This window comes from Schizosaccharomyces octosporus (genome assembly GCF_000150505.1).
Source record: "Schizosaccharomyces octosporus yFS286 unplaced genomic scaffold supercont6.3, whole genome shotgun sequence".
Lineage (NCBI taxonomy): Eukaryota > Fungi > Ascomycota > Schizosaccharomycetes > Schizosaccharomycetales > Schizosaccharomycetaceae > Schizosaccharomyces > Schizosaccharomyces octosporus.
In genome coordinates, this window is record NW_013185621.1 from 634,970 (window position 1) to 660,807 (window position 25,838).

A 25,838-nucleotide genomic window follows, 5' to 3' on the forward strand; every position below is an offset into this window, starting at 1 on the left:
TATTAGATCAATTAGATGGGAACTACTTATTAAAGATATTGGTAGAGTGAATGAACGCTTTTCTTTATGACTTTTAAGTACCTTTGAGCAATTTATATAATTATTATTAAGATATGTCAAAGATAACTAAATTAAAAATGAATGAGAAACGAAAGTGTTGGTTTACAAATATAAGAAGTATGCAAGAGTAGTTTCAAAATGATAACAACAGTAACGGCATTGGTAGCAAAATAAAATCTCTAGCGGCTTTTTGGTCTCGTTTGAGATTCAAGATCAATCTCAGCCATAAAAGGAATAGCATCAGAATTCTGCTGATCGCTACTTTCATCGGTGGAAACATATTGTTTGAATTTTCTCCAAGGAGATGATGATTTGCTTGAAAAGGGACTGCCAAACGCTCTCCTGCTTGATCGAGAGACTCTAGCAGCAGGCTTTAAAGAAGATCCAAAGAACAAGAAAACGATGAAGAAAAACAACATGAAGCCTAATATAGTCAATAATAACCAATGTCTGAGTAAATAAAAGACAAGCCCGGCATCATTATCATGCCAGGATGAACCTTCATATATGTTAAAAAACGAGTGATTAGAACCAGTATATAAATCAGAGTTCAAGACAGAAATGTGGTGCCAAGCTTCAGCCATGGGGAGACTTCGCCAGGCCCTCCAAATAATAGAAAAGAATAGCGGGCCTGTTGAATACATTACCGTCAAGTAAGGGAAATGATAATTGAAGGCATACGACGGTAGAGAGCGAATGACTTGAAGCAGAAAAGGATGCTTTTTTCTAATTCCAATAACATTATTGCTAATACCGCTAGGGCTTGTTTTTCGAACAAAAGCGGGATACTCCAGTAAAGGGTTCATCGACCGGTTACAACCCACATCTAAATCTAGATAAATACCACCGTAATGGTATAGAATAAAGTAGCGAACGACATCAGCGCGTTCTATGTTAAATGGATACGCATCGTATTGTGGAAGAAACCAGGGATAGTTTTCTTTCACAAATTCTCGCATAGCCTCATCAGTCCAAAGTTTATATTCATAATTGGGATGCAACTTAATACAGCTTTGTTGGGCATCCTTCCACTTCCCTGGAATATCCTCGGTTTTCCAAGTCTGATGAATTACACGAGGAATACTTTCTGTCGTATTGTGATTGGGAGAATAACTGAAATCATCTGGCAAGTCGCTTGCTTGCAAAATGTCTGTTCGGTAGTCTATAAAAAATAATTTGATGGGTCCCCAGAAAAGATGGAGCGTGAAGACGATAATCAGGGACAAAATGGAGAAAAAAATGACAGCTGGCTTGTTCATGACGGCGTATTATATGCTAATGCAATGCCCGGAATATGGTGAGATTAATAAGGCGTACTAAAAGTTCAAACGCAAAAAGAAAAAGTAAACAGTCAAGCGGAAAATAAATTTCGGGGGTTTCTATAGGAAGGCAAACTTTAGGGAAATCTCGTAAACGGCAAAAGAGGTCTAATTTCTGGAAACAGTACGTAAAAGCTCAAAACCACAAAACTAAACTTCGTTAAAGTGCCGGGTGCAAAATTAACTAAGCTGCAGATAAGAATCCTGTAATAATATTCGTATTGATTTCTCGTCTATTTCCTGTGACTGGAATATGTAAATAATGATGCAAACCAACTAGTACACAAAATCAAGGGTCTTTTTCAAAAAGGAAGTAATAATACGGACTTAATCACAATAAGGCACTTGCAATCTTGCTAAAAGCTTCTTATTAACTTCGTTTTAACCAATTTGAAGAATGATGCAGCCGCAATCACAGTTCACCTTTTAAAAGTGATAAGGAAGTAGTAATACAAAAATCAAAAAAAAAGAAAAAGTAGTTCCGAAAGCGTTATTTTACAATTGGCACGTTTAGCTGCTATTCACAAAGCAGTCTGATTTTCCTAAGAGGGGATACGAAGGGTCGTAAAGAGATAATTGAGAAAAGAAGATAACTCAACAAGTTTCACAGTTATTTTTTGTGTTCCTTCATCAGTTTACGAAGTTATGCTGATGGTAGGTGTCCTGTGCTTCTTGCTCCTACAACTGGAAGCCACAGTAACACTGTTACCTTGTCGTTGTTTTCTTGCGCTGCATTAATAAATAGTAAATTCTCTTACATTTAATAGTCGCTTTTTGGATGTAATTTTTCTTGAATTCATTTTTATTTAAATCAATAGTAAATCTTATCGGTAGAGTCTGACAACGGAACATGGCTTGTTCCCAAAAATACTTTGTTTATCCATGAATATACCAGTAAAGTCAAACATATCAAACTGTAGCTAATTATCATATTATAGATGACGAGAACCATAACTAATACATTCTACACTCTTGTTCTTAGGACTGTTCAAAGATCACTGTTGAGTATTTGTTATGAAGTTTACTGCCTTAACAGATATGCATCCATCTCCTCTGTATTGACTGTCTCAATCTCCTTTTTCACATCCAAAAAAAAATTAGCCAATTTAAAACTTTTCCCTGCTCATGGACTTCTTGAATTCCTTGAAATTGTACGTTGGGTTTGCGTAACCATAAGATAATTAAGCTCAGTCAAATAAAAATTATTTATTATTTTAACAATAATTATTTCATTTAAAATCTTCAACTATTGTATGTTATGAGGCTTCCTGAGACAATTCTGTACTTTCCTGTCTCTTGGGCCTAGGACCTTCTAATTCATACACATATTACCAATTTTCTGAATTGGGCCACGTTTTCCATTGCCGGAAACTTTTTTCTTTTTTTATAAAAGAACTGAACAGTAGCATTGGAAGATAAGGCATTGACTCGTATGCGTGGTTATTTTGGCTAATTCTTTCTATCATTGCTCGTGTCAAGTCGATTCTTAAATTTGTGAGGTAAATTATCATTATCATCGTCACATTTGCTAGTGTTTCTATAATTTTTTCCTATTAGATTTATTTACTTCAGTTATTTCTCCAAACGAATCTTACAATGGAGGATCTTTCAGGAGACGCTATCGCAGCAGAAATTATTCAGGCTGTAAACCTCGCCAGGTCGGCTGATAACCAAGCTGGAAATGAGAAAGCTATCTCCTACCTTGGTGTTGAGGAAGAACGCGGTGTAACTGTTGTTGGATCGAAAATGAAGCCTCGATATATTGTTCTTTCGTATGATGAACATACACACATCTTCTACATTCATCGCCTGAAAGCAAGTGATAAAGGAGGAATGACTGTTGTGAGAAGTTGGCCTCTATTTGAGTTACAAGGAATCACCGTTATTGACGATCGAGATGTTACATTCACAATTAATAAACCCCACCTGCTAAGAAGCAACGATACGGTTGCAAGAAATAAATTCATTTTCTCACTTGCAAAACAATATATGTACTACATGGGTAGACCTCTGAGTGTTCTAACCACAGACGGTCGGAAAGTGGACTGGGCTTATCGAAACTCTTTTATAGAAGAAACAGCAAAGCCTTCTAATACAGGAAAAGTTCGAAATTCTTTACCAGATACTACTTTAGCTGCACGAAGTCCTTCATCTTCTTCTAAAAATGGTCATTTACGCAATTTTTCTGATGGACCCATTGTTACAAATTTAGAAACGGACCTCCCTTCGAATGAAAATGAGGAACTATCCAGCTCTCTTCCAACCAATACAAAAAGTATTAAGGATGATCAGACTTCAGAAAGAAAACCCATGTCTCATACAAAGCTGAAACATCATGCAAGAACGCTTAGTAGCTCTATCTCCGGTAAGTCTACTACCTCACTTCAAGATTCTACCTTTCCTCAAATAGAAGAGCCTAATTCTGAGAAGAGCCCCATAAAAAGGCCTTCTTATAAAGATAATTTTATACAGGAGCAAGCTCAATTATTTCCGCCAAAATCCCCCCTGCGAAAGGGAGGGCGCAAAGATGCAAGTCTCAATACTGATACAAAAAAGGATGTATTTCAAAGCAGAAAGAAATCTACGCCTTCGTCTTCATCAAGGGATTTTTTTTCGCAAGACCCAATGTCATTGATGGATGAGAAGCCTTATGCTAGTCGTTCAAAAGAACACAACGTTTTGTTATCTGATGAGCCTAACATGATTTTAAGTGATTCAAGTGGTTTCAATGAAAATCCCTTTCATTCAAACCTGGATTCAGCTTATAGTCAACTACCTTCGATAGAAGGATCATCACCTATTCGTGCTCCCTCTATTTCAGCTAAAAGTTCTTTGAGGAATACTCCGGCATCTGTTCCCAAAAAAATCAATCATTCTCCCTCTTCTGGTCTTCAGATTCCAGCAAAACATCCATCTCGTCAAGGTTTACCAGTAAGTACAACGAACACGAGTGATTTCAATCTATCATCTTTGAGTTTCCAACCTTCCGAATCACAAGACTTTACTGTTTCAGCTCGTCCAAATTTAGGCACTGTATCTAACAATCAAGTCTCAAGTGACACTTCGCCTGTCCGGAACGAATTGACCCCTGCTCAACGAGGCTCCATCATTGAAGAAGCTTACAATGTGCATTCCAAAATTAGTATAAATAGCCTACCGAAGGATGTGACGGAGGAAATGTCTCAATTGAATTGGAGTAACAAAGCAACTTATAAGGATTATTACGACTCTATGGAATCTCAGTTCAACACTTCAATGAAGAAAAGTGTACAAAATCTTGTAGAAGAGGATGGAAAAATGGAGAAAATAAGGGAAAATATTGATAACTGCGTTGCAGGATGCGATTCTTTAAGCTCGACGATTAATTTGTTTTCACTAGAACTTTCCGAGGCATTAAACGATATTATGACTAATAATCAACAAATAAAGCACAGGTAATGAACTTTATGATTTAAAATTATGCAACGTTATCATATTAATGCCTATAATGTTAGTAATTCGAGCAGAGCCCTTCATTAATGTGTTTTAAATTGCTTAAAGGAAGTAAAAGATTCTCTTGTAAAAGTAGATCTGATATTTTAGCTTCACCAATATAGGGAGTCCAACGTAAGCAAGTTGGATTCACTCTTTGAGGATGTTTTTCATCCCACTTTTTACACACATTGTATAACTTCATCTTGTCAACGTGAAGGACATAAATTTTCTTTTTCATATCGTATTTTAAAACAGATAATGATTCCAAAGCTGAAATTACATCATCGCAAACCATAGAAGTTGCTTGAGCTATATTTTCAATGCTCATCGTAGAACTCATACCTAATAAAGTCTCAGCAACGCGCTTTTTCCAATAACTACGGTAGGAAAGTAAGCCCAAATCAGACAGTGGTTTCTCGGGAGACCCATATTTTCCCTCAGCCTTACTTAATAAGTAACTGAATTCTATCAGAAAAGCACCATAACCCCTTCGCTGATATATTGGTAAAGTCAAGATGCAAGACACATTGTAATTTGAAGCTGATCTCTTTTCCTTACTGAAATATCCTAAAATTTTACAGCAGGTCCCGTCGTATTCAGTCATTATGTAAAAGAGAAAGGGTTCAACATCGTAACAAAGTATTTTAGATTGTAGAAACATTTTTGCCAGTAGACACAAGTTCTGACAGTAAATAGGCTGTCGCTGCCCATCCACTTCAAAGACTGAAATGCTCTGATCTCTATAAATTTCGTCACCAGGTGGATGCCTCCAAGCGCATTTCATTCTGTGCCGCTGAAGAACGTAGTCGCTATTCATGTATTTGAGACAAGACTCACATAGATAAAGATTCCTCGAGCAGCTATATTCTTCAGGATATGGAGAAGTATACCATGGCTTCACTCTGTAATTACCAAAGTAAACATTGCGAATCGACGTAGGATGAGGAGGTGGAGCATGTAGTTGGCTAGAAAGAACAGGATCAGAAAAAGCATGTGCTACTTCTTTAGTTCTCGAAACGACATTCTTTGCTTTATCGAATAATTCTGTATCAGTCCGTGTCAAGTCTGTTAAGGATGTGTCCGCTTCTTCTTCAGTTAAAACACCAACAAATGTTTTTTCGCATTTTAAGTCTAATAGAAGCTTTTTGTAATTCTCATAGTATACAGATTTGGTATCAAATTTAATGACTAGTAGACTACTTGTATCAGTAGGGGACACGGCAATCTCTGCTGGCATTGAAGCATCAAAATTGTAAATGAAGAGTTTATGCCTTTCTATTTTTCAAAAATTTCGGGTTCAAAACACCTTATTCACTCTTTTGCGTATTGAAGTTGTACTTTCAAGATCACCGATTTTTGACCTTCATGCTTATATTGTGGTAACTACGAACATTTGAGGATGGGTCCATTTACAGAACGCTGCTTTTACGGTATTTCTTACAATGACAGGAAAACATAGAAAGATAAATTCATTCATATAGGCTAGACTAAAAATTTAGTGTGAAAGTAAATATCAGATATCTGTCCTTTAAATTTTTCATGGTTTTTGAAAGTTCTACAATGATCTGGAGAAAGAAAGATTTAGTTTTGCATATAAAAGCTTAAGGATTAATATTTATCGTAAAAAATCATCATTAATATATAAAGCGTATTGATCGTCTAGTAAAAAAATAAAAGTAAAGAAAAAAGGAATAATTTAGCTAAATACGTCTATTAATTGATGGAATAACGCAGGAAAAATAGAAAGGAGGAGGATAGAAGAGTGATATCTCTATCAACCTTCAAAAATCCTATGCGTAAAAAAAAAAAAGAGACAATAAAAACAAAAAGAATAAATCAGACCTAAAAGTCTACCCTGCCATACTAGAAAATCCACGAAAACACTCCTGTTGTTGCCTTGTCAACACTGTGTTTACTGGCGTAAGATTTGGAACTGCACTGGTGAATTCTTCATCAAAGTTGTTCAAATCATGTATATCGCTTGCCACAGGTTTATAAACAGGATCAAACCGCAAATGATAGAGATCGGACCAAACAATTGTAGTAAAGAATGGATGGTTCATGATTTCAAGAGCGTCAGTTGGCCCACTTCCTAATCGCTTTTCAGGATCACGATTCAAAAGCTAAATTGTTAGTAACAAGTCACCGTATAATATGTTCTTACCCCTCGTAATAGTGAAACGGCATCTGCCGGCATGTTAATAGGAAATAAAGGCTCATCCGTCAAAATGGCGTCAAAAATTTCTTCTTCATCTTCTCCTTTAAAAGGTGATTGACCTAACAGCATTTGATACATTAAAACACCAAACGCCCACCAATCCACATTCTTCGTGTATTGTTGTTCCAAAAGAATCTCAGGTGCCATAAACTCCGGCGTACCACAAAACGTTGAGGTAGTATTACCAGCAGACATGTTTTCTTTGCATAAACCATAGTCGGCAATTTTGATATGACCATTGGAGCATAGAAGGATATTATCCAGCTTTAAATCACGATATGCTATACCGTTTTCATGGAAATATTTTAAAGCTAAACAGACCTCCGCGCCGTAAAACCTCGCTCTTTTCACACTAAATTGTTGTCTCTGAACGTGAACCATTAAATCTCCGCCTTGAATGTACTCCATTACGAAGTACACGCGAGTACTAGTTTGAAAGCTAGCAAACATGTTCAGAAGAAACGGATGCTTTTCTTTGTTTGCGGCGTCAAAAACATGTTTTTCGGTACGTAAACTGTCTAGTTCTTCATTTTTCAAAATAAACTCCTTTTTCAAAACTTTTACGGCATAGTGCTTCTTTGTTGGCTTATATTCAGCAAGCATAACTTTACCAAAATTACCTTTACCAAGAACAGCGATAAAAGTAAAATCTTCCAGAGTAACCCGTTTCTTTTTATCACGGCGAGGGCTAGGCGAAAGTTTAACAGAACTTTCTGTTGTTGCCGAAGTACTAGACGGCGGGGTAGGTGTTGGAGTTGTAGGTGTTGGGGGTGCGGAAATTGGAGCTGTAGGTGTTGGAAGTGTAAGTGTCGGTGGTGTAGGTGTAGGTGTCAGGCGACGAGGAGGGGAAGCACTTGCACTTTTCCTTTCTTTGACCGATTCCTCAGGTGCAACAACAGGAGAAGCGTTCAGTATACTGGTAGCTGGTTTAGTAGCTGCAATAAGACCTTGTGAAATTGTCGGTAGCTGTTCAGATGAAGACCTAGTATCTTGCCTGCTAGTCCCCTGTTTTTCCTTTGGTAATTTATTGTTAACGTCTAACCCGGTCAAGAGCTGGTTCTTCAGGTCGTTTGACATGCCACAATGATCTGGAACTAAATGGGCACATTGTCCATGACATGTAAGATTGCATTCTTCACATCTAAAACAGTCTTTGCGTCGCAAAGGTAAAAAGAACCCACAGTGAGCACACCAATGAGCTCCTAACGATGTCAACGGTTCAAATCTATGATGAATTTGATATTTTAGGCGTCCATAATTTGCTTTTTCTGCATTTGATAATGCAATACATCCAGCAAGAATTTTGTATAAACATTTCTTGTGGCACACAAAACTACAATTCTCACATTGTAGACCAGGAGAATAAGAGAATAGCTCTCCACAAACAGCACAACGCATAATTTGGTAAAATTGTTTTTGAACAAATTGGTGTCCTAGATGTCCTGCATAAACTTCATCCTTCTTCTGGCGAATAGCACCCTGACGACCTAGACCAGTTTCAAGAAATTGTCTTCTAGTTAATTTCTTTGAGAATGTTATGGAAATGCAAATTTGGCCTACTGGTTCTAATGAAAGCCACGTACGGGATAGAAGTTTGTAAGAGGAAGGGGCAGAAGCAGGTGAAGAAGCAAGAGGATCGTAAAGAGAATTACGATATGTTGCAGCAGAAGCAGCAGTACCAGGACGAGTTGAAGCATTGTTATAAGCATTTTGATCAGCCAAGCTTGGTTTCCAATTAGCTTCGGTCATCTCATGTAAATTTCTCTTTCGGCGCACCTCTTCAGCGATTAAAGACGCTGGAATTAGAAGAAATCCTATAGGAACATCTGCCTCTTTTTTTTTATCATAAATAAGAAGCTGTACTTCTTTTGCACGATGAACGTCGAACGTAAAGGACTCGTCCCATTGGTCTGTGGGAGAGCTTCTTGAGCGTGCAACCTGGGTGTCGTCAACATAACATACGGTGTAAGAAAATGTGGGAGATAAATTTTGTTGCAAAAGAGAAGTATGTTCCAGATTGCGGACGGAATGGATTGTAAGTTGAAGTCTACCTGAAACTGGTTTTGCTAGACCACGGAAAGCAACCTGAGACAAATGATCCTCTTGGCCAGAAATTGGTTGATCCAAGGGAATATGTAATTCGTTATAGCGCTTCATCGATCGCTTTAACAGATTGACTTTTTGTTTACCTTCTCGTAATTTGACAGAGACATCATGGGTATCCTTTCTTTCTTTGGAATATAGATGTAAGATTTTTTCAATTCCGGAAACACACTGTTGTTCTATAGATAATCGCATTTGCAAATGCTGTAACATTGTAGATATCTTTTGTGGAGTTAACGGTTTTTCCGAGCTAAGTAACTCGAAGGCGCTTCTGCTTTCATGCAAAATTTGATTATCGCCATCTTGTTGTTTTGAAGGATGCTTTTGCATAGAATCATTTTCTTCTGAAGGGGCTTCGTCTCTCCCATGTTGCTCAAGCTTCAAAGCTTGGATTCTTTCTTGTAGATAAGTGATATTATTTTCTGATACAGCAATATTTGTTTCCAATCTTTTCTTTACTTCCGGATTCTTCGTCGATGCTACCATTGCCTTAGCTCCCATGATGAGCGACTCCTCTCGCTCAATCTTCTTATAAGCATCATGAATAGCATTTTTTCGAAGCACCATTTTCTCATTGAAAATGTTCCCTTTAAAGGGTTTTTGTCTAAGTAATTCTTGGGTATGCAATGGCGTTGATATGTAAACAAGTGAAGTGTCTCAACTGCTCGATTATCAAAGGCAGTATAGTGAGGCGCAGGGCAGTTGGCTAGCAACCCTGTTTGTTTACATTAATATAAACAACCCAAAAATTCACAAGAAAAATCAAGATTCTAGACGATATTAGATGTAAGTTGTATAGAATTTGATTAAAAAATTGTTTTGAAATTTTGTAGGAAATTTCATTTGATTTTATTTACAAGGTGTAGCCTGTAACGCAGTTATTTAATAGATGTCTCAAATGTTACAACCCTTGTTCAGTTTTTTTTTTTTTTTTAGAAATGAATATACAGTAAACCCTTGTTTTAAAGTACTGTGATCTGTAAAGCGGCAGCACTATGAGAACGACTGATTCAAGTACTTGCAAAACTAAAGACTAGCAAGTTTATAGCTTTATAGCAAGCTTTCAATAAACAAACATGGTTCCTAGTTCATAAGCATATTTTATTGAAATTATATATGTTTTATTTTCGGATTTAGGGTCATCTGGAATGTTTATTTATATGATTCAACAAAACGAATAAACAATAACAAAAGGGTATTATAATTATGAGCACCACAATGGTCTTGTAATTTTGATAAAAACTTAGATCCAATAATCTATATGGCTGCACTATAAAAAAAAAACAATTATTTCATACCCTGCTTTTCTTGACTTTCCATTGTTTTTGTTTGTAAAAATACAGTACAGTTTGAGATAACAATTGACTCCAATAATCCAGCTACGAGGTTACAATTGAGACCATAAGATGATATTGTAATAAATTTATCTTTACGAATGGCAATAACCCTAAGATGTAGTCTTCTACCAACAACCCACATTGAAGTATATTTTTAGTCTTTGTTTAAAAAGTGTATCATTATGACCTATTTCTACAAGCCATACAACTTTTATCAGAATACTTCTCCTGGTTATCAATGTATGTCGAGTACATGAGCATGTTGTCAGAGGGCTATACTAATGAACGGCTTATTAGTGCATGAATTTCGCTCGTCTTTTGAAAAAGCCAGAACCTTTGATATTGAGGATGATTTAGAATTCTGTCCTGCTTTATCCGACGAAGAAGTATGCTGATTTGGGAACGGTAATGGATTAAGCATTTATGACTTGGAATTGGTTGGGTCTCTTCCCTTCCAGAGATATTATTTCGTGTTTCTTGGTTTTGCTTCTAATCCATCCTTAGAAAGGATTCATTCATAAAGGTTTACGTATTAACATGCTTGTGTAGTTGTCCGCCATATACCATATGACTGGACTGTCCCCGACGAACAGTTCTCCATCTTTATCTCCAATGACTCCTAATATGTACCCTAATGCTATACCGACTATTCAAACCGGAAACTATGCCGGGATGCAATATGCCCCCTCATCATTGCAGCATAACCCAAGCAGCCGTCAGAAAAAGTCTTCGAGTATCCCAATTATTGATCCGGTAACTCGTGCTCCCGCAGTTTTGACAGGTCCCGCAGCAAATTCTCGTTCAAAACCCTACTGGTAAGAGGTTCTTGGAACAACTTTTGTATTTTTGCATTCTTGATGATTCTATTCTTAATAGCTCTTTGTACAATTACTCATTGCATTTACCCTCGTATTTATCGATTTTTCATTTATGCAGCTAATGCGAAAATGCGTATACCTGTCTGTGTACCGCTTTTCTTTAATGTTTTGTCTTTCCTATCCCTATAACACGAACACATTTGCAAAACATCGCTTTTTACGAACATTGTAAAATATTCCGAGAGCTCTCTTACTTGTACAATACTTGTTTCTTTGTTCTATCTTTGTGTTGTTTATGTCTTTTGTTTTGATGAAGCCATTCACTATTAACTTTTATTTTCCTTTCCTTGCGAGGAGGTCTTTTTTCCTTCGATTGTATATCTATAGTTGCTAAACTTTTCAATGAAGTCTGTTATCTTTATGAAAATTTTGTAGTGTTCTACTCTGTTGAACTAATTGTTTGTAATTCAAGAAAGTCAATCTCAAGTACAGCAACGATTATCGAAAATCAAAAACAACTACACATATATGTACTTTGGAAACAAGAATAATTATATCCTTCGTTTTATTTATAACCCAGAAACCTATTTAATGTTTACCAAAGCAGCTTGCTGTTCTGCTGTAAGCCTTGAAGCATGAACATTAAAGTTGTTAAGATTGGTTGACATTACAGTTTTGAAAAAATCAAGCAGATGGAACTATTAAGTCGTTAGTTAAGCTTTGTCCTTTTAATGCACTATCATCACTTACCTGTAAGTCTGCAGTATCATCCTCTGCTTCAGCTGACGATCTAATGGACGGATATTCGTCTTTAGCAAGTTCGTTTATTTCTAAGGTCTGTTAATACATGTTAAAAATATAAAAAACCTACCATCAGCAGATAAACCAATATCTTCTTCTACATTTGACGGGCCGTCATCCCAATCATCACCCTCGTCGTTGGAAATTTCTTCAACGATAGATTCTCTAGAAAGTGAAATATATTCATCCACCAAAAGTTTTATCAATTTTTCTCGAACGTTGATGAAGGTATACTGATTTGGATCTAATATTAATCGTTAGCAATGTATGCGGTCATGCAAAACCATACGCAAACGAGCTTGTGAACGTGTAACAATTCTATCAGATTGTGATATAATATCACCTTTCACATGAATTGTGTCCAGAATACTTGTCTCTGCTTTGTAAATATTCGTCATGGCGATACAACTAAGATTATCGATTAGCAGAATTAACATATGAGAATACCATACATAACAGATAAGTTTTTAAAGTTACTGAAGTAAACATAATTATCACACCAAACCTGCATCAATGCTTCTAACGCAGATGTTCCCTTATCATCTAGAGTAGAGCCACTCAAAAAGTTCAGAACGGCTTCAACGTTTTTGTTTATCATTTTAGAAAAGACGTAAATTATGCTCTGCATTCGTTAGAAATATTAAATACAAATCATTATACCTGAATGAAACGAGGTTGTTCAGCAACAACCGCTCTCTGTAAACAGGAAAGCAAAACTGGTTGCAGATCTAAAGCCTGATTTGCATGTTCGAGAAGTTCCAATAGAATAGTGCCAACAAGAAAGCATGAAGAGTCATCGGACTTACTCAATAAGAGCTTCTGCAGTATATAAAGAATATACTGAAGTCCGCTTGCTCCCGATATTTCTGAACTTAATACCTGAGGGCAATCTTTACGAAGCAACTCTCTTATGATTTCCTGTGAAAGTTGAAGCAACTCCAGATCATCGTTATGCGTCTCTGTAATTTGGTAGATAGGAGGCAAAACGTAGTTTATAAAGCCAGCAGGAAGAGGAGAAGGACCCGCACGAATTAAAGAGGAAAGAAGAGTGCAGCCAACATTTACTAAGTTGGGATCCGGGTGACTTAGAACTTGTAAAAGTTCCGGCATAGTAGTTTCACATACACTTTCATAACTAGCAGCCTCGCTAGTAATGTCCTCAAATGTATCTTCGATTAGTCCAGAAAGATAAGGATCAGAAGGATTATTAGCTATAAGATTGAATAATACGGGAATGAATGAACTATCTGGTTCCGCAGCCTTTTGACAGTCCAATCGAGTTAAGGCCGTGATTGCTTCAACAAGAAGAACAAGCGATTCGTCAGAGCTGTTTGGCACAAAGTCTCTAAGAACTTTTAAGACAGCAGGTTGTACCGAAGACGATGGTTTTACTTGACTGACTGAACACAACCTCTCAATACCCTTAACAGCAGCATATTTCACCAAATCTGATTGATCTGCGTTTGAAATGCAGTTCAAAAATACCTGGAAAAATTCAATGGCTAACGGAGTACTTTCTGAAAAATATCCAACAAAATTAAAAAAACCAGCCATCAGTATTTCTGGGACATTAGAAGTTTGTATTCGAACAGATATGGCTTTGTAGACCGGCTCCAAGTACTCGTCGTAAGTATCATCTGAAGCGGCATCGATAGAACAGCACGTGTATAATAAAGCTTCCTGATCAACCCAATTTATGTCATTTTCTGATACGTATGCAGCAGCTAATTCCCGAATCTGCTGCTGGAGTTTTAAATTTGTGTGCTGTTCAAAAGAAGAAAGCACATTGACAGCGGCCCCACGAACTGTATCAACAAAGGAGTCATAATTAGTTTCATTGATTATATACTCGTTAACGTCGTTTTCGTAGATTTCAACCTGGCTTTTAGAAAGCTGAGCATATTGGACCAAAATAGAAATACAGGGAGGGAGAGAAGAAGAAGAAACATTGGTGGCTAAGAACAGAGTCTGAACAGATTTGTTTTGTAAAGCTACACCGACAAATTGAAGTAATTCAATTAAGTAACGCAATGGATACTTAATACCAAAAACGTTTTCATCTGTAGGAATGTCAAAAACCACATCCTTGAGATAAACTGGGAGCAGTTTTTGAAGGATATCCCATATTAAATCCACTAGCCTTACAACATATGTCGATAATTTTGATGGAAACAACTCTCTAAGTTTTGATAAGGATAATGCAATCTCTCCCATTATGCAAAATGTACCTGTGGAGTCACCCAAGAGTTCATTACCTTGAAAAAGAGGCCATTGCAGTTTCTGGATAAACATATCCATCCATGGAGGCAACAATTGATCAATAAAAACGCGGACAGGCTCAGAACGGGTTTCTTTGTACATTTCCAGTAACTCTAAACATGAACGAAACAATCCTATCGCACGGGCTTGCACCTGTCTCAAAGAATCATTAGGAGGAATCGGTAAAACGAGTTGATACAAAGTTTCAGAAAGGGGAGGAGATATAATGAAAAACTGTTCCTCCATCATCGATTCATCAATTAACTCACACAACACGTCAAGGGCGGCATTGATAGAACCCTCGTTGTCCGATTTGAGCAACTGCAAAACACAGGGAAAAACTTCAGGCCATTCGTCGGGGAAATCGACATTGGCAATCAAAGATACTGCATAAGCAACCGCCTTATTTAGCTGGTGATTTTCCAACGAAATCAACTGACGAAGAAGCGTCTCTCTTACAGCACGCTTAACATTCTCATCGGGTATAGGTCCTTCTTTGAACTGTTCAAAAAGAGGAGACCAATGGTGAGTAATAAAACGCTGCAAATAAATCAATGATCCCTTTACATTCGTTAATATCTAGTATTGACTATTACACAATTACATACCAATCGCAAGGGGAATGGAGCCGCAGAGGCTGCAATATTTGTCAAATACAGGGGAAATTCTGAATGTAACTGTTAGAGTCTGATCTTTCAGTAGTTTTAGGAACTCCTTATACTGAACTTCATACCAGGCAAAGATTCGAATTTTTTCAATTCAAGTTCTGCTTGTAAACGAACATTTGTTTCCGGATACTGAGCTAACTCAAGAGCTTTTTTTATATTACTTTCTGCCATTTTCGTAGGCGCTAACCTAGTTGCAACTTAGCTACCTAGATAATTGAACTACGAGTCGAAGTAGCCTATATATGTTAGTAAAAGTGAATAAAAAGTATGAATAAACTAACCGAATAATACAAGCTGGATCGAAGCTTGATTATTTATTTGGTAGAAATATCAACGCGTTTCTTCTATGTCCTACTGGGTAACGCTTGCATATTAAGTAACAGTTCGTTTTTGTTTACATGCAGGATGAAACTAAGGGCATTGTTTCACGCTTCAATGGAGTATATTTCAAGAGGTAATTATATTCCTGTTTATGAAGATAAAAGGGCGCGTTTTGTTTCATCTGTATTGAACTCCATACTCGTTATTTGTAAGTAATCATCTATTGTGTAACCTAGTGAATGGAAGGCAGAGGACTTGTCATGCTAGCTTCATGTATTATTTCTTATGAATATCATTATGGATGTTACCCACAGCGCTTACTATACGACATAGATAGAAGGACGCTTGCGTTTCACAACATCATAAGTTAGGGCCATTGCCCCTTCAGGCTTTTTTTCATTTTCAATTAATCGTTCATTAACTGGGAATTAGTATAATATAATCATGGATTCTCCCAGTGATTTCCTGTTAGAACGTTGGAAAAAGATTTAGCAGTCTGCTCGGACGCATTCTTCAGAAGAATTTTAGCATTCTATAGAGACCAAACAGTCTTAAAGACGATTACTAATTTCAGTAATATTGATTCTCGAAGTTCCCTGTTTATGGTTCTCTTTTTCTTTTTCTTTTTCTGATTACCACTTACGTAGCTTTATTATGTGCGAATACAAATTTAACTCTTTCGATAAGTTCGTATATGTAGTTTCCATTTTATGGCTTTAGCAATTTGGTATACTTTAAAGGAATGCCAAATAAAAGAACTGCGTAGAATCAAATCTTTGCTAAGACATTATATTGACGCGTTCCTTTTTTCTTGGTGTAATACGATTTTACTACTCTTGTAAACTGCAAACTTAGGAACACTTGAAAATGTAACGGTTTAATAATTAATAATTAATAATATACTTGCTTGTTATAATTTACAAATAGTTTTTGGTTTTACTTGTAGTTTAGTGAACTATCTTCTACATAGAGTAGCAACGTTACTTGGCATCTGTTTATACATCCTGCCGTCCGCATGCTAAAGCAATTCAGATATTTGCATCTGATGCGAATATTTACATGTAATATATGAATTGTCTAAGTTTAGTTAACGTTATTATTTTTTGTGGATTTGAATACCTTTAACCGCCTTCTTTGCTTTATAGCCGGAACATCGTGTACCGTCAACTTTTTTCACATTTATTATTTTAATGCTAAATTTAAGGGTCATAATTTACAGCTTCCTAATTTGAAATGCTTAATTTGGACCAAATACTGGAGAGGCTTTATAACAAGCAAATTATTGCGGAACCGGTTATTGCGTACCTTTGTAGCTTGGCGAAGGAAGTATTAATACAAGAAAGTAACGTTGTACGTCTTTGTACTCCGATCACTGTAGTTGGGGACATTCATGGGTATGTGGTTTCTGGGAACTGAATTTAGTTTAGCTGTACTCATCCGAAAACGACTACTAACTCATTATAAAGCCAATTCGAGGATTTGTTAGAGATATTTCGTATTGGAGGTCCTTGCCCGTTCACCAATTATATATTCCTGGGTATGTATTTCCTTAGATGAACATCCTGGTGGATGCATAAAAAATGATCCAACCTTTCTTCGTCTTTTGCTAATGTTTTACAGGCGACTATGTTGATCGTGGATATTATAGTGTAGAAACAATCACTCTGCTTTTGTGTTTGAAACTCAGATACCCAAAAAGAATCACCCTGCTTAGAGGTAATCATGAATCCAGAGGTATTACGCAAACGTATGGATTTTACTCTGAATGCCTTAGAAAATATGGATCTGCCAATGTTTGGAAGCAAATCACAGACATATTTGATTTCTTGACTCTTGCAGCTACTATCGACGATAGTATTTTTTGTGTTCACGGAGGGCTTTCACCAAGCATCCAACACATTGATCAAATTGTTGTACTTGATCGCTTTCGAGAGTTTCCTCATGAAGGAGCTATGGCTGATTTGGTATGGTCTGACCCAGATCCAAGTATCCAAGAGTTCTCTTTATCTCCCAGGGGTGCAGGATATTCATTTGGAGAAGTAATTGTTTCCAAGTTTCTTCACGAAAATAATATGGATCATATTTTGCGAGCTCATCAATTGTGTAGCGAAGGATATCAGATACTATTTGAAAAGAAGCTATCAACTGTTTGGTCAGCTCCTAATTACTGCTACCGTTGTGCTAATTTAGCTAGTATCCTTCAAATTGATACCGACAAATCTAGGTTTTTTAATGTCTTCGATGCGGCCCCGAACCAAGAGAACCCGTACGTTGAACCAACAGCGAAAGCAACAGAATATTTTCTCTAGGTTTACTGTTTTTGTAGAATTGGAGCTTTTTACTGCCGTATAGCAAAGGGGCTTAAAAATTTACCGTGAATTGTATAATAGGATTACTTTCATTTACTTACCGCTACATTATCATTCCTTTCTTTCACCGAATAACCAATAATCTCTTACTTTTACTAATAATTGTTTTTTTTTTTTTTGATGTCTTTGTAATTATCACATCAATTTATAAATTATAAATTTTGATTCTTATATAATAAGTAACCTCAAAACTGTTGGCATAACTAAAGAACGAGACATGGAAAACTAGTAGACAAGAAGAATAAGTCCCTTTACTCTTGCCATTTACACGTTCCCATAATTAAAGCATTACTTGGAAGTCGATCTGGTACAGGGGAAAGAAGGGTCATTCGGTTTTTTACATCGTCCACATCGGTGACAAAAACGTAACCGAGTATGCAGGAATCAATAATCGCGGTTTCATTTTCGTCTTCACTTACACTTGAAATGGCCAAAATCGAGTTTTGTAAAATCGTCATTGCTTCAGTTGTGATCCTTTCTAAGTACTGACCCTTTCCACTAAGAGCTAAAGACATATAATTGCCCTTATCGTCAGATTGACCAGATTCTTCTTCAAAACCTATGGGAAGAACTGAAGACTTTGGCCCACTTTCGGATGCTTCTAACACGCGATAAACTACTAATTGGGTGGAATCGACAATAATGGAAAGTGGAGAGAGAGGCATTCGTTCATCTCCGTAAAAGTATTGTTTTAAGCATCTAGACTGCCATCTTGTAATCCATTCAGGTTCTCTTTCAATGCACCCGCCACTTGATGGGAGCTTAACAACAGAAAGCCAGGAAGCATTATTGTAATTACGTTTCATAGTGCTGTACAATCGCTCCGAACCTAATACGAGGACGATGTTGATACGAAAATCAGTAATAATAGAGTGAAGAGTATCTTGGTAGCGCTCATTGTTTTCTTGTAAGGAACAAGTGTCGACTAGACATCCAGAGACGGATGCATCCACGCTTTGGGTCATTCGAGAGTTTACAGCAAGCGCTAGTCGAGAACAACAAGACTTGTAGAGTTTGGGGTTGTCAAGAGGGCTATCTAATCCATAGTTATAAACCAGAGGAGACTTAGCAAGGATGTGAGTGGGACCAGTAGACATACTGGTACCAAAGCCAGTCGCCTCTTGAATGTCCAGAATAGTGGCATTGTGAAAAGCGGATATTGAGCCTGGCAGAGCAACCATGGGCTGACTGGGGTCCAAGTCGACGCAAATGGGGTGTCGAGATTGCTTAAGTGCGTATGATTCTAAAATCTTTAAAACACTGGTTTTCCCAGAGCTTTTGGGTCCGATAAGACAGACTCTAGGACCCGAAATTGAAGGATCCATTGAAGCATTCTCCTCAGCCTTTTTCCGTAAATTTTCCAAAGCAAAATGCAGATTTAAATATGTACACATAGGGGTTTCTTCAGCTACATACTCTACGGAAGGTTCCCCTTCCACTTCCAGAGTACAACCCTGCCAAGTAAAAATGGCTCCTTTGACTTGCTCGAAATTGTAAGGAGGGCCCAGAGCGAGTTCTGTACCAAAATACTCGGCATTGCCAGTCGCAAGCTATACAAGAAAAGTTAGTTCAGAAACAAAAGTTGGAAAAGAATCAAGAGACGCTTCTTGAAATGGCAATGCACAAAAAGGAAGTTCGCCATCTAAAAGTTCTTGAAAACGATGTTGATTAACACGTACCCTGATTTGGATCCCTGGTTCTTCAACTTCAAACCGCCATTCACATCCTTTGGGAACATCAATTTTTTTCGTCATTTTCTTTATTGTATTGCAGCCATAGACCGCTACAGAATAAGAAAACACCAAAACCAAGAAACAATCGAGACGAGACACGCTGCAAGGTATCAACAACGGAAATAGTGAAACCGAAAACTCTCCTTATTCCTACTGCACATTTTCCAAGAAGCTCGTTTGTTATACTGATTTACGCAACGTACCCGGCAATCACAAAAAACTATACTACAGTGATACTTTTCACTATGTTGCCTTTATCACAGTGTACTAACGTCACTTTCAGATGAAGCATTACGGAATGTTCCATTTCGGTAATTCTTCTTTGCATAGAGTGGCGAGATTAGATAACGCCGCGTTACATTACGCAATGTTTGTGTTTGGGTTTGGGAGTCATCTGCTTGGAGCTGCAGATCCTTATGCTATCCCTAAGGGAAATACGCGTCGAAAAATAAATAAACCCATGTTTTACAGTAAGGCGACTAATAGTTCGGCCTTAGTTTAATTCCTTTGAGATTTGTTTTGTAAAAGAAAAAGTGAATATGTGATGGAAAGGACTAAAACTGCAGGATCTTGGCCAAGCGGTAGATCTTCCTTTTGACATAACAACTTGCAGATCTATTTGTTTTGTTAAGATCATGAACTGTAAATCGCCACCCCCTTTGGTATGAAATAAAACAAAAAGAAAAGGTATAAAAGAGAGCGCTCATCCGCATTTATTCTCCACCAGACTACTTTTCTTTACAAAGCATTAAGGTATGATTATTCTAGAAAGGGTTTTAAGAAGTACTTACTAATTAAGCAAAAGATATTCTGAATTTTTAAATCATGGACAAGAAAGATTGCGGATGTGCCAGCGGACAACCCTGCACTTGCCAAAAGCAGTGCTCCTGCGAATCCTGCAAAGGTAATTGCGGTTGCAAGAGTGGTGAAAGCAAGTGCACCTGCGACTCTTGTAAATGCGGAAAGTAATGATGTACAACCGAAATCTGTTTAAATCTCCATACGCGCGTATGTGAGATGAAATGCTACGAATTAGCTTTGCAACGATTATAGCTATAGTGGATGCTCTGTATGTTTCATACCGTTTGGATGCAACATTATTGTCTCCAGAAACGTGCGAGTGTTACACTAATCATGAATGATAACAACATGACTATTTTCTAATTGTTTTTCATGTGTAGTTGTTGCGATTCCAGTAGAGTTGTAGTACTCCTAAAGGAAAGCAAAAAGGTAAAAAGTAGTGAGTGAAATTGACTATCATGTTCATAGTAATAAGAGAGTAAGAAAGTGGAGGAAGAAAGACTCGTAGTGTTCTCTTGGAAAGAAGCTTGAAGCGGCGACAACCATTAGAACATGGGATCGATCTTTCTACACTTTGATTCCACTATTTGTATTGGAATTGTTTCCTGTGCTGTTAAGCCTCTTCCTGCTTGAAAACTAAACGTCGTCTGTCCGGTTACCATTCCTTATTGTTTGCGAGCGTAAACAAATGCGCGTCCCTTGAAACAGGTTACCTGTTGCTACTCGATCGTAAAGTTTTATTTAGCGAACACATTCAACCGTGAGTGGATATAGGAAGAGCAAGGATTATATAACGCGAAGCTAATATATCTACGAATGGTTTGTTTATTTATTTTGCTCCCATCATTGAATCTTTGTGTTTTTTTTTAAACGTCTGTGTGTGAATTATATTGCTTTAAAGCATCATAGAATTATATAACATACAATGCTCACACCCTATAAGAACAACGTAGAGTAACAACTTCAAGAGTAACATCATGGAACAGAGTTACACCTTTGTTTTTTGGGATTATGACCATTTCCCTCAACACGCGTCGCCTTTTTTTTTCTCCTTCGTTTACCCTTTTGTTGTCAAAAAAAGCAAGAAACAAGCTATTTTAGATAGATTTAATATACAAAAGGATAAACATAGAAGAAGTTGAGAAAAAAGAAAGCAGGGTTTCATTGCTTTTGCGCTTCAGTGTTTTCATCTTTCTGACGATTTGCTAGTTCAATCTTTGAGGTTCTAGCCCAAAGAGACTGAACCTGTTTTACGCTCTTTTCACATTCTTTCTTTTCTATTTTGAACTTTTTGTTTTCTTATTCTATACCGTCCAACATTCACTTCATCACTCCAAAGAAACTTCCCTTCGTCACTCTTTTTGCTATCTTTCCTTTGTTTGATCAGGTACTCCTGCAAATTGTTAATTCCATACTTTCACATATTTTTATTCTCGCAAATTCCTCGTGCTTTAATATCGACCTCTTCTTGTGGTTTTTCTAATCGTAATATCATTTCTTTAATTCCTTCGTTGATTGAGGATAAATATACAAAGCTTTCTTTCTTCTATTCATGGTCAAGGTATGCAAAAAAATTGAACTCTCTAATTTTGTTTTTTTTCTTCTCTCTTTAGCTAATCTTTTATTGCAGATTCGACGTTCTTGGAAAAGCCATAGTCGCGTTTCGGATAAAGATCCATTCTCTATAGAACCCCCTAGAAAGGTTGTACGGGCTTTGTACGACTATACAGCTCGTAAAGCTTCTGAAATCTCTTTTACCAAAGGTGATTTTTTCCATGTCATCGGTCGTGAAAATGATGAACGCTGGTACGAAGTCTGTAACCCTGCTGCAGGTACCCATGGTTATGTTCCCGTTTCCCATTTTGAGGAAATCGGAAAAAACGCGAATTCTATGAGACATAGCAGCGGTAGTGAATCTACTGGTACCCTTATAGATTTGACCAATTCGACGAATTCTCCACGGGTTTCTCTCAATGACTTACAATCTTCTACTCAGCCTCTGTTTGGCGTTGTTCAGTTTGATTTTGTAGCCGAAAGACCCGATGAATTAGATGCTAAAGCTGGTGAGACAATCATCATTATTGCTCGATCTAATCATGAATGGTTGGTTGCCAAACCAATTGGTAGACTAGGTGGACCTGGTCTAATTCCTCTTACCTTTATTCAGTTACGAGATTTAAAGACAGGCGCCGTGATTAAACATATTAGCGAAGCTATTTTGCGTACCTCTTGTATTCCACGTGTAGAAGATTGGAAACGGGCTGCCATTGATTATAAGAAAAGCAGCATTCCTTTAGGGAATTTTCATACCTCAATGGAAGACAACGTGTCTTCCACCGGATTTGAATCTAAGAGTACTTTAACTGATGCTGTACAGAGCTCACCGCGTGCTTCCATCTCGACTTCTCAGATAAGCTCTTCAAAGCCTAGTTCTCTACTTACGAAGAATGATAAACAATGTATGCCTTCTGCTTCTCAAAAAAGTCTTTCTCTGTCTCATGATTCCCATGTAGTCGCTGCAATGGTGGAGGCGTACTTCGTACATAATGATCAATTCTGGTATTTGGTACGTGCAGTTATGAGTGATGGTCGACATCGAAATCTCTGCCGATATTACGAAGACTTCTATTATCTGCAATTGACACTCCTAGATTCCTTTCCAACGGAAGCTGGGCGTGGTCAAGGACGCCGTATCATTCCTTATATGCCTGGTCCTGTGGATGACGTGAATGAATTAGTTTCTTCTCAACGAGCCTTGGATCTTGATGTGTATGTAAAAGAACTTTGCCGACTTCCTTCTCACCTATTGGAAAATGACTATCTCATAAAGTTTTTCTTACCTTTGGATGGCGACGTCGATGCTTCTCATCCTACCAGTTCCATGCCCCGCGTCGTACAGCGTCCGTTTATATTTGCAGAATTACGAGAACAGAAAGGCTTTCCTGTACCAGACAAACCTGCTCTTAGCAACAACCATAACGATAAAGCAGTTTTCCAAAAAGTCAAAATTCGTTCAGGTGATGAAACATTTGCCTTGCGCATGGCTTCAGACACTCCCTACGAAGCTTTTGTCGAAAAACTGAAAGCAAAATTAGGTTTTGACTGGGAAAAACTAGTCTATAGGGACGATTCCAAGAATGAATTCTTGCCTATGTGTAACGCGGACGACCTCCGCATTGCTTTCTCTCAAAAGTCTGGCGCTCTATTGGTGGCAGAGAGATAGAATTTTTGATTTTTTATTTTGAATTATTCATTATCATTAATGGAATACGCTGCGTTGTTTAATGATGGTTTTGCGAACGTACATTCCTTTTTTTTATTGCATTCTTTTTACTCCTATTTCTTACAATAATTCGGCTGTATATTGTGATGAAATGAGTCATGTTTTCTACGTTTTTGTACTTTTCTTCGGGTTCCTTTCGTTGTTATTTAATACATTCCCCATTCTTTCACGATTTCTTATTAATTGCGCTTAAGTCCCATTGCTTTAGATTTTTAATGGTATTTCACAATTATTTGAAGCATGTAATTTTTCACTATCTTAGCAATAAAGACTCGTAAAATTGAAAGTAGAAAGTTGCATGTACGTGTGTGTGTGTGTACCTTACTATGGCTTTTACATCTTCAAGTATACCACTACAGTTTATCGACCGTTAATTGAGCAAAGTACTCGGAATCGCATTTTAAACAGATATACACGCTCGTTAACAAAAAATAGAGTTCAAAGTAACTGGATTTAACATTCAAACTTGCTCATATATTCGTTTTTATTAAAAAATAGAATCGCTTTGGTAGACTATGAATACAGAGGAATTACGAGAACTATACTTGTCATCTATTTTACCTGAAAGTTTGCCGGACAATCATAAATCTACTGAAAATGCACCTTGTTTCATGTCGCAGCGTAGTAAAGTGATACCAGTACGGCTAGAATACCAAGAGCGAAAACTGCTTCATTTATTGGTTGCTGCGTATGTATATTTGATAAATCTTTTTACTAACCGACGATCAGTCTGGATGTATGTGATTATACAGATACCGTCGATACCTTACGGTTCTCTTCAAAAGCTAAACGAACTGCCCAGCAATTGAAAGGCATTACTTCCGTTTTGGCAGGAATTATGATAGCTTATGACTATAAGGCTGGGCAGGAATTATTGGAATCTAAAGATTTTGAAAAATATGCCGGCTTTTTCCAAGACGTATTTGAGATAGGCCGTCGGTACAAAGTTTTGAACCCCAATCGATTAGGTAGTACTTATGGTAAATTAATGTACTTCGTTCAGGATTCCATGTGCCCAGAAGTTCAGGAAAATCTTGGTTTCAATTTATTTAAGCCAATTTTGACTGTTTACGAATACCTAAAAGATCGAAAAGCCTTGAAGGTTCTTGAGGATCCTTATATTACGAATGCTACTATAGAGATCGTGGCAGGAGGGCGATCAAGATCTGCTATCCAGAAAGATATAAAAACGAAAGAGCGCTCAGTAGAGACTATTGCTAAAAGACACGCGAGCTCTTCCATAACGAAGGATCAAATTCGTTGGTGCTTATATTCCTTGGCAGATAGCAATAGTTACTTACGATTTAACCGTGATCCGGTTGCTAAATTGATAGATATGGTAAAACAAAATTTTTCCCCTGATACCGTGGATGATGAATTCAGTTTAGCTATTGATGCTGCCAATGGCTCTCGTTTACAGCACAATCATTATAAGCAGTACCATTACGTACTACAAAGTCTTAACTTGTGGCTTTTAATTATGGGTGAAATCTTCTCTTTATGGGCTCTAAGTGATTTGGAGTTGACAAATCCAGATGTTCAGTACGAGCTGGTCGATAATAATCAAGGAGTTCATAGAATACAGGCCTGTCCTAATATTCGAATCGCTATGGAACGTATTTTGAGTAGGGCTCAAAGACAAGCTGGCTCATGGATTGGTGATTCGACAATTCACTTGGGTGATACGGCAGTTCCGAATGCTTTACTATTTATTGATAAATATATGCAGGTACCGCGTATTCTTACTCCACTAGTTTTGTTTTTTGAGGAACTTGACTCTTTACATGATCAGGCTTTACTTCGCTATATAGAAACCGCCTTCGGAGGGAAGGAATATTTGAAGAAAATGGTGTTAACAGATTTTATGCGCTTTGGTTTCGATGGCTCTGGTGCGGACAACTGGTTTGATGTAAGTATCCTTTTTTGATTCATAACATTATATTTGAGCTGTAAAAAGTTCACATGATTGAATTATATGCTAACTATATATAGGCTGGCAGTTGTATTGACGGTCGCCTTACTAGCGCTTGGAACTGGGCTAATAGTATTCATACAAAAGATTATTATAGAGTACTATTAATGACTGGTTTTTTGAGCTTTAATGGAGAATAGGATGTTAAATTAGAAACTAAAAAAAATATATATATGAATTTTGCTTGAATCCAGAATAAAATTACTAGTTTTACGATGCATTTTTTTTTAAAAAAAAAAACTACCTCTCAATGCATTAGCTGAGCTACTTAATTACAAAATGTTTTTATATTTTTTAAAAAT

General features: G+C 37.2%; 11 protein-coding genes across 11 annotated transcripts; 6 read left to right on the plus strand and 5 right to left on the minus strand.

The window, feature by feature from the left end:
* Positions 1-16: 16 nt before the first annotated feature.
* SOCG_04268 (mannosyltransferase) lies at positions 17-2,052 on the minus strand. Its single transcript, XM_013165110.1, has one exon. It carries the CDS (start codon positions 1,317-1,319, stop codon positions 240-242), a length of 1,080 nt encoding a protein of 359 aa, XP_013020564.1. The 5' UTR covers positions 1,320-2,052; the 3' UTR covers positions 17-239.
* A 923-nt stretch (positions 2,053-2,975) lies between these two features.
* On the plus strand, positions 2,976-4,817 carry SOCG_04267 (uncharacterized protein; the record flags this gene model as incomplete). The annotated part of the gene is made up of 1 exon (XM_013165109.1): positions 2,976-4,817. The coding sequence occupies one exon, from the start codon at positions 2,976-2,978 to the stop codon at positions 4,815-4,817; it is 1,842 nt and encodes a 613-aa protein (XP_013020563.1).
* Positions 4,818-4,869: 52 nt separating this feature from the next.
* SOCG_04266 (histone acetyltransferase Mst2) lies at positions 4,870-6,090 on the minus strand (the record flags this gene model as incomplete). The annotated part of the gene is made up of 1 exon (XM_013165108.1): positions 4,870-6,090. The coding sequence occupies one exon, from the start codon at positions 6,088-6,090 to the stop codon at positions 4,870-4,872; it is 1,221 nt and encodes a 406-aa protein (XP_013020562.1).
* Positions 6,091-6,420: 330 nt separating this feature from the next.
* SOCG_04265 (AGC/PKC protein kinase Pck1) lies at positions 6,421-9,818 on the minus strand. The gene is made up of 2 exons (XM_013165107.1): positions 7,018-9,818; positions 6,421-6,976 (listed from the first exon to the last, which is right to left on the minus strand). Exons 1-2 carry the CDS (start codon positions 9,739-9,741, stop codon positions 6,704-6,706), a joined length of 2,997 nt encoding a protein of 998 aa, XP_013020561.1. The 5' UTR covers positions 9,742-9,818; the 3' UTR covers positions 6,421-6,703.
* Positions 9,819-10,614: 796 nt separating this feature from the next.
* SOCG_04264 (uncharacterized protein) lies at positions 10,615-11,756 on the plus strand. The gene is made up of 3 exons (XM_013165106.1): positions 10,615-10,751; positions 10,809-10,897; positions 11,061-11,756. Exons 1-3 carry the CDS (start codon positions 10,694-10,696, stop codon positions 11,328-11,330), a joined length of 417 nt encoding a protein of 138 aa, XP_013020560.1. The 5' UTR covers positions 10,615-10,693; the 3' UTR covers positions 11,331-11,756.
* Positions 11,638-15,435, minus strand: SOCG_04263 (karyopherin Kap14). The gene is made up of 9 exons (XM_013165105.1): positions 15,339-15,435; positions 15,123-15,293; positions 14,998-15,056; positions 12,791-14,950; positions 12,583-12,752; positions 12,420-12,538; positions 12,201-12,374; positions 12,080-12,159; positions 11,638-12,027 (listed from the first exon to the last, which is right to left on the minus strand). The coding sequence occupies exons 2-9, from the start codon at positions 15,226-15,228 to the stop codon at positions 11,914-11,916; spliced, it is 2,982 nt and encodes a 993-aa protein (XP_013020559.1). The 5' UTR covers positions 15,229-15,293; positions 15,339-15,435; the 3' UTR covers positions 11,638-11,913.
* Positions 15,436-16,337: 902 nt separating this feature from the next.
* Positions 16,338-17,892, plus strand: SOCG_04262 (protein phosphatase type 2A). The gene is made up of 3 exons (XM_013165104.1): positions 16,338-16,772; positions 16,845-16,915; positions 16,999-17,892. Exons 1-3 carry the CDS (start codon positions 16,612-16,614, stop codon positions 17,685-17,687), a joined length of 921 nt encoding a protein of 306 aa, XP_013020558.1. The 5' UTR covers positions 16,338-16,611; the 3' UTR covers positions 17,688-17,892.
* Positions 17,877-19,659, minus strand: SOCG_04261 (mRNA cleavage and polyadenylation specificity factor complex subunit). The gene is made up of 2 exons (XM_013165103.1): positions 19,427-19,659; positions 17,877-19,297 (listed from the first exon to the last, which is right to left on the minus strand). The coding sequence occupies exons 1-2, from the start codon at positions 19,499-19,501 to the stop codon at positions 17,999-18,001; spliced, it is 1,374 nt and encodes a 457-aa protein (XP_013020557.1). The 5' UTR covers positions 19,502-19,659; the 3' UTR covers positions 17,877-17,998.
* A 456-nt stretch (positions 19,660-20,115) lies between these two features.
* Positions 20,116-20,474, plus strand: SOCG_04260 (uncharacterized protein; the record flags this gene model as incomplete). Its single annotated transcript, XM_013165102.1, has 2 exons — positions 20,116-20,142; positions 20,319-20,474. The coding sequence occupies 2 exons, from the start codon at positions 20,116-20,118 to the stop codon at positions 20,472-20,474; spliced, it is 183 nt and encodes a 60-aa protein (XP_013020556.1).
* Positions 20,475-21,293: 819 nt separating this feature from the next.
* SOCG_04259 (scaffold protein Scd2) lies at positions 21,294-23,816 on the plus strand. The gene is made up of 2 exons (XM_013165101.1): positions 21,294-21,842; positions 21,912-23,816. The coding sequence occupies exons 1-2, from the start codon at positions 21,834-21,836 to the stop codon at positions 23,502-23,504; spliced, it is 1,602 nt and encodes a 533-aa protein (XP_013020555.1). The 5' UTR covers positions 21,294-21,833; the 3' UTR covers positions 23,505-23,816.
* Positions 23,817-23,929: 113 nt separating this feature from the next.
* On the plus strand, positions 23,930-25,819 carry SOCG_04258 (DUF2009 protein). Its single transcript, XM_013165100.1, has 3 exons — positions 23,930-24,252; positions 24,294-25,473; positions 25,557-25,819. Exons 1-3 carry the CDS (start codon positions 24,080-24,082, stop codon positions 25,674-25,676), a joined length of 1,473 nt encoding a protein of 490 aa, XP_013020554.1. The 5' UTR covers positions 23,930-24,079; the 3' UTR covers positions 25,677-25,819.
* The last annotated feature ends 19 nt before the right edge of the window (positions 25,820-25,838 follow it).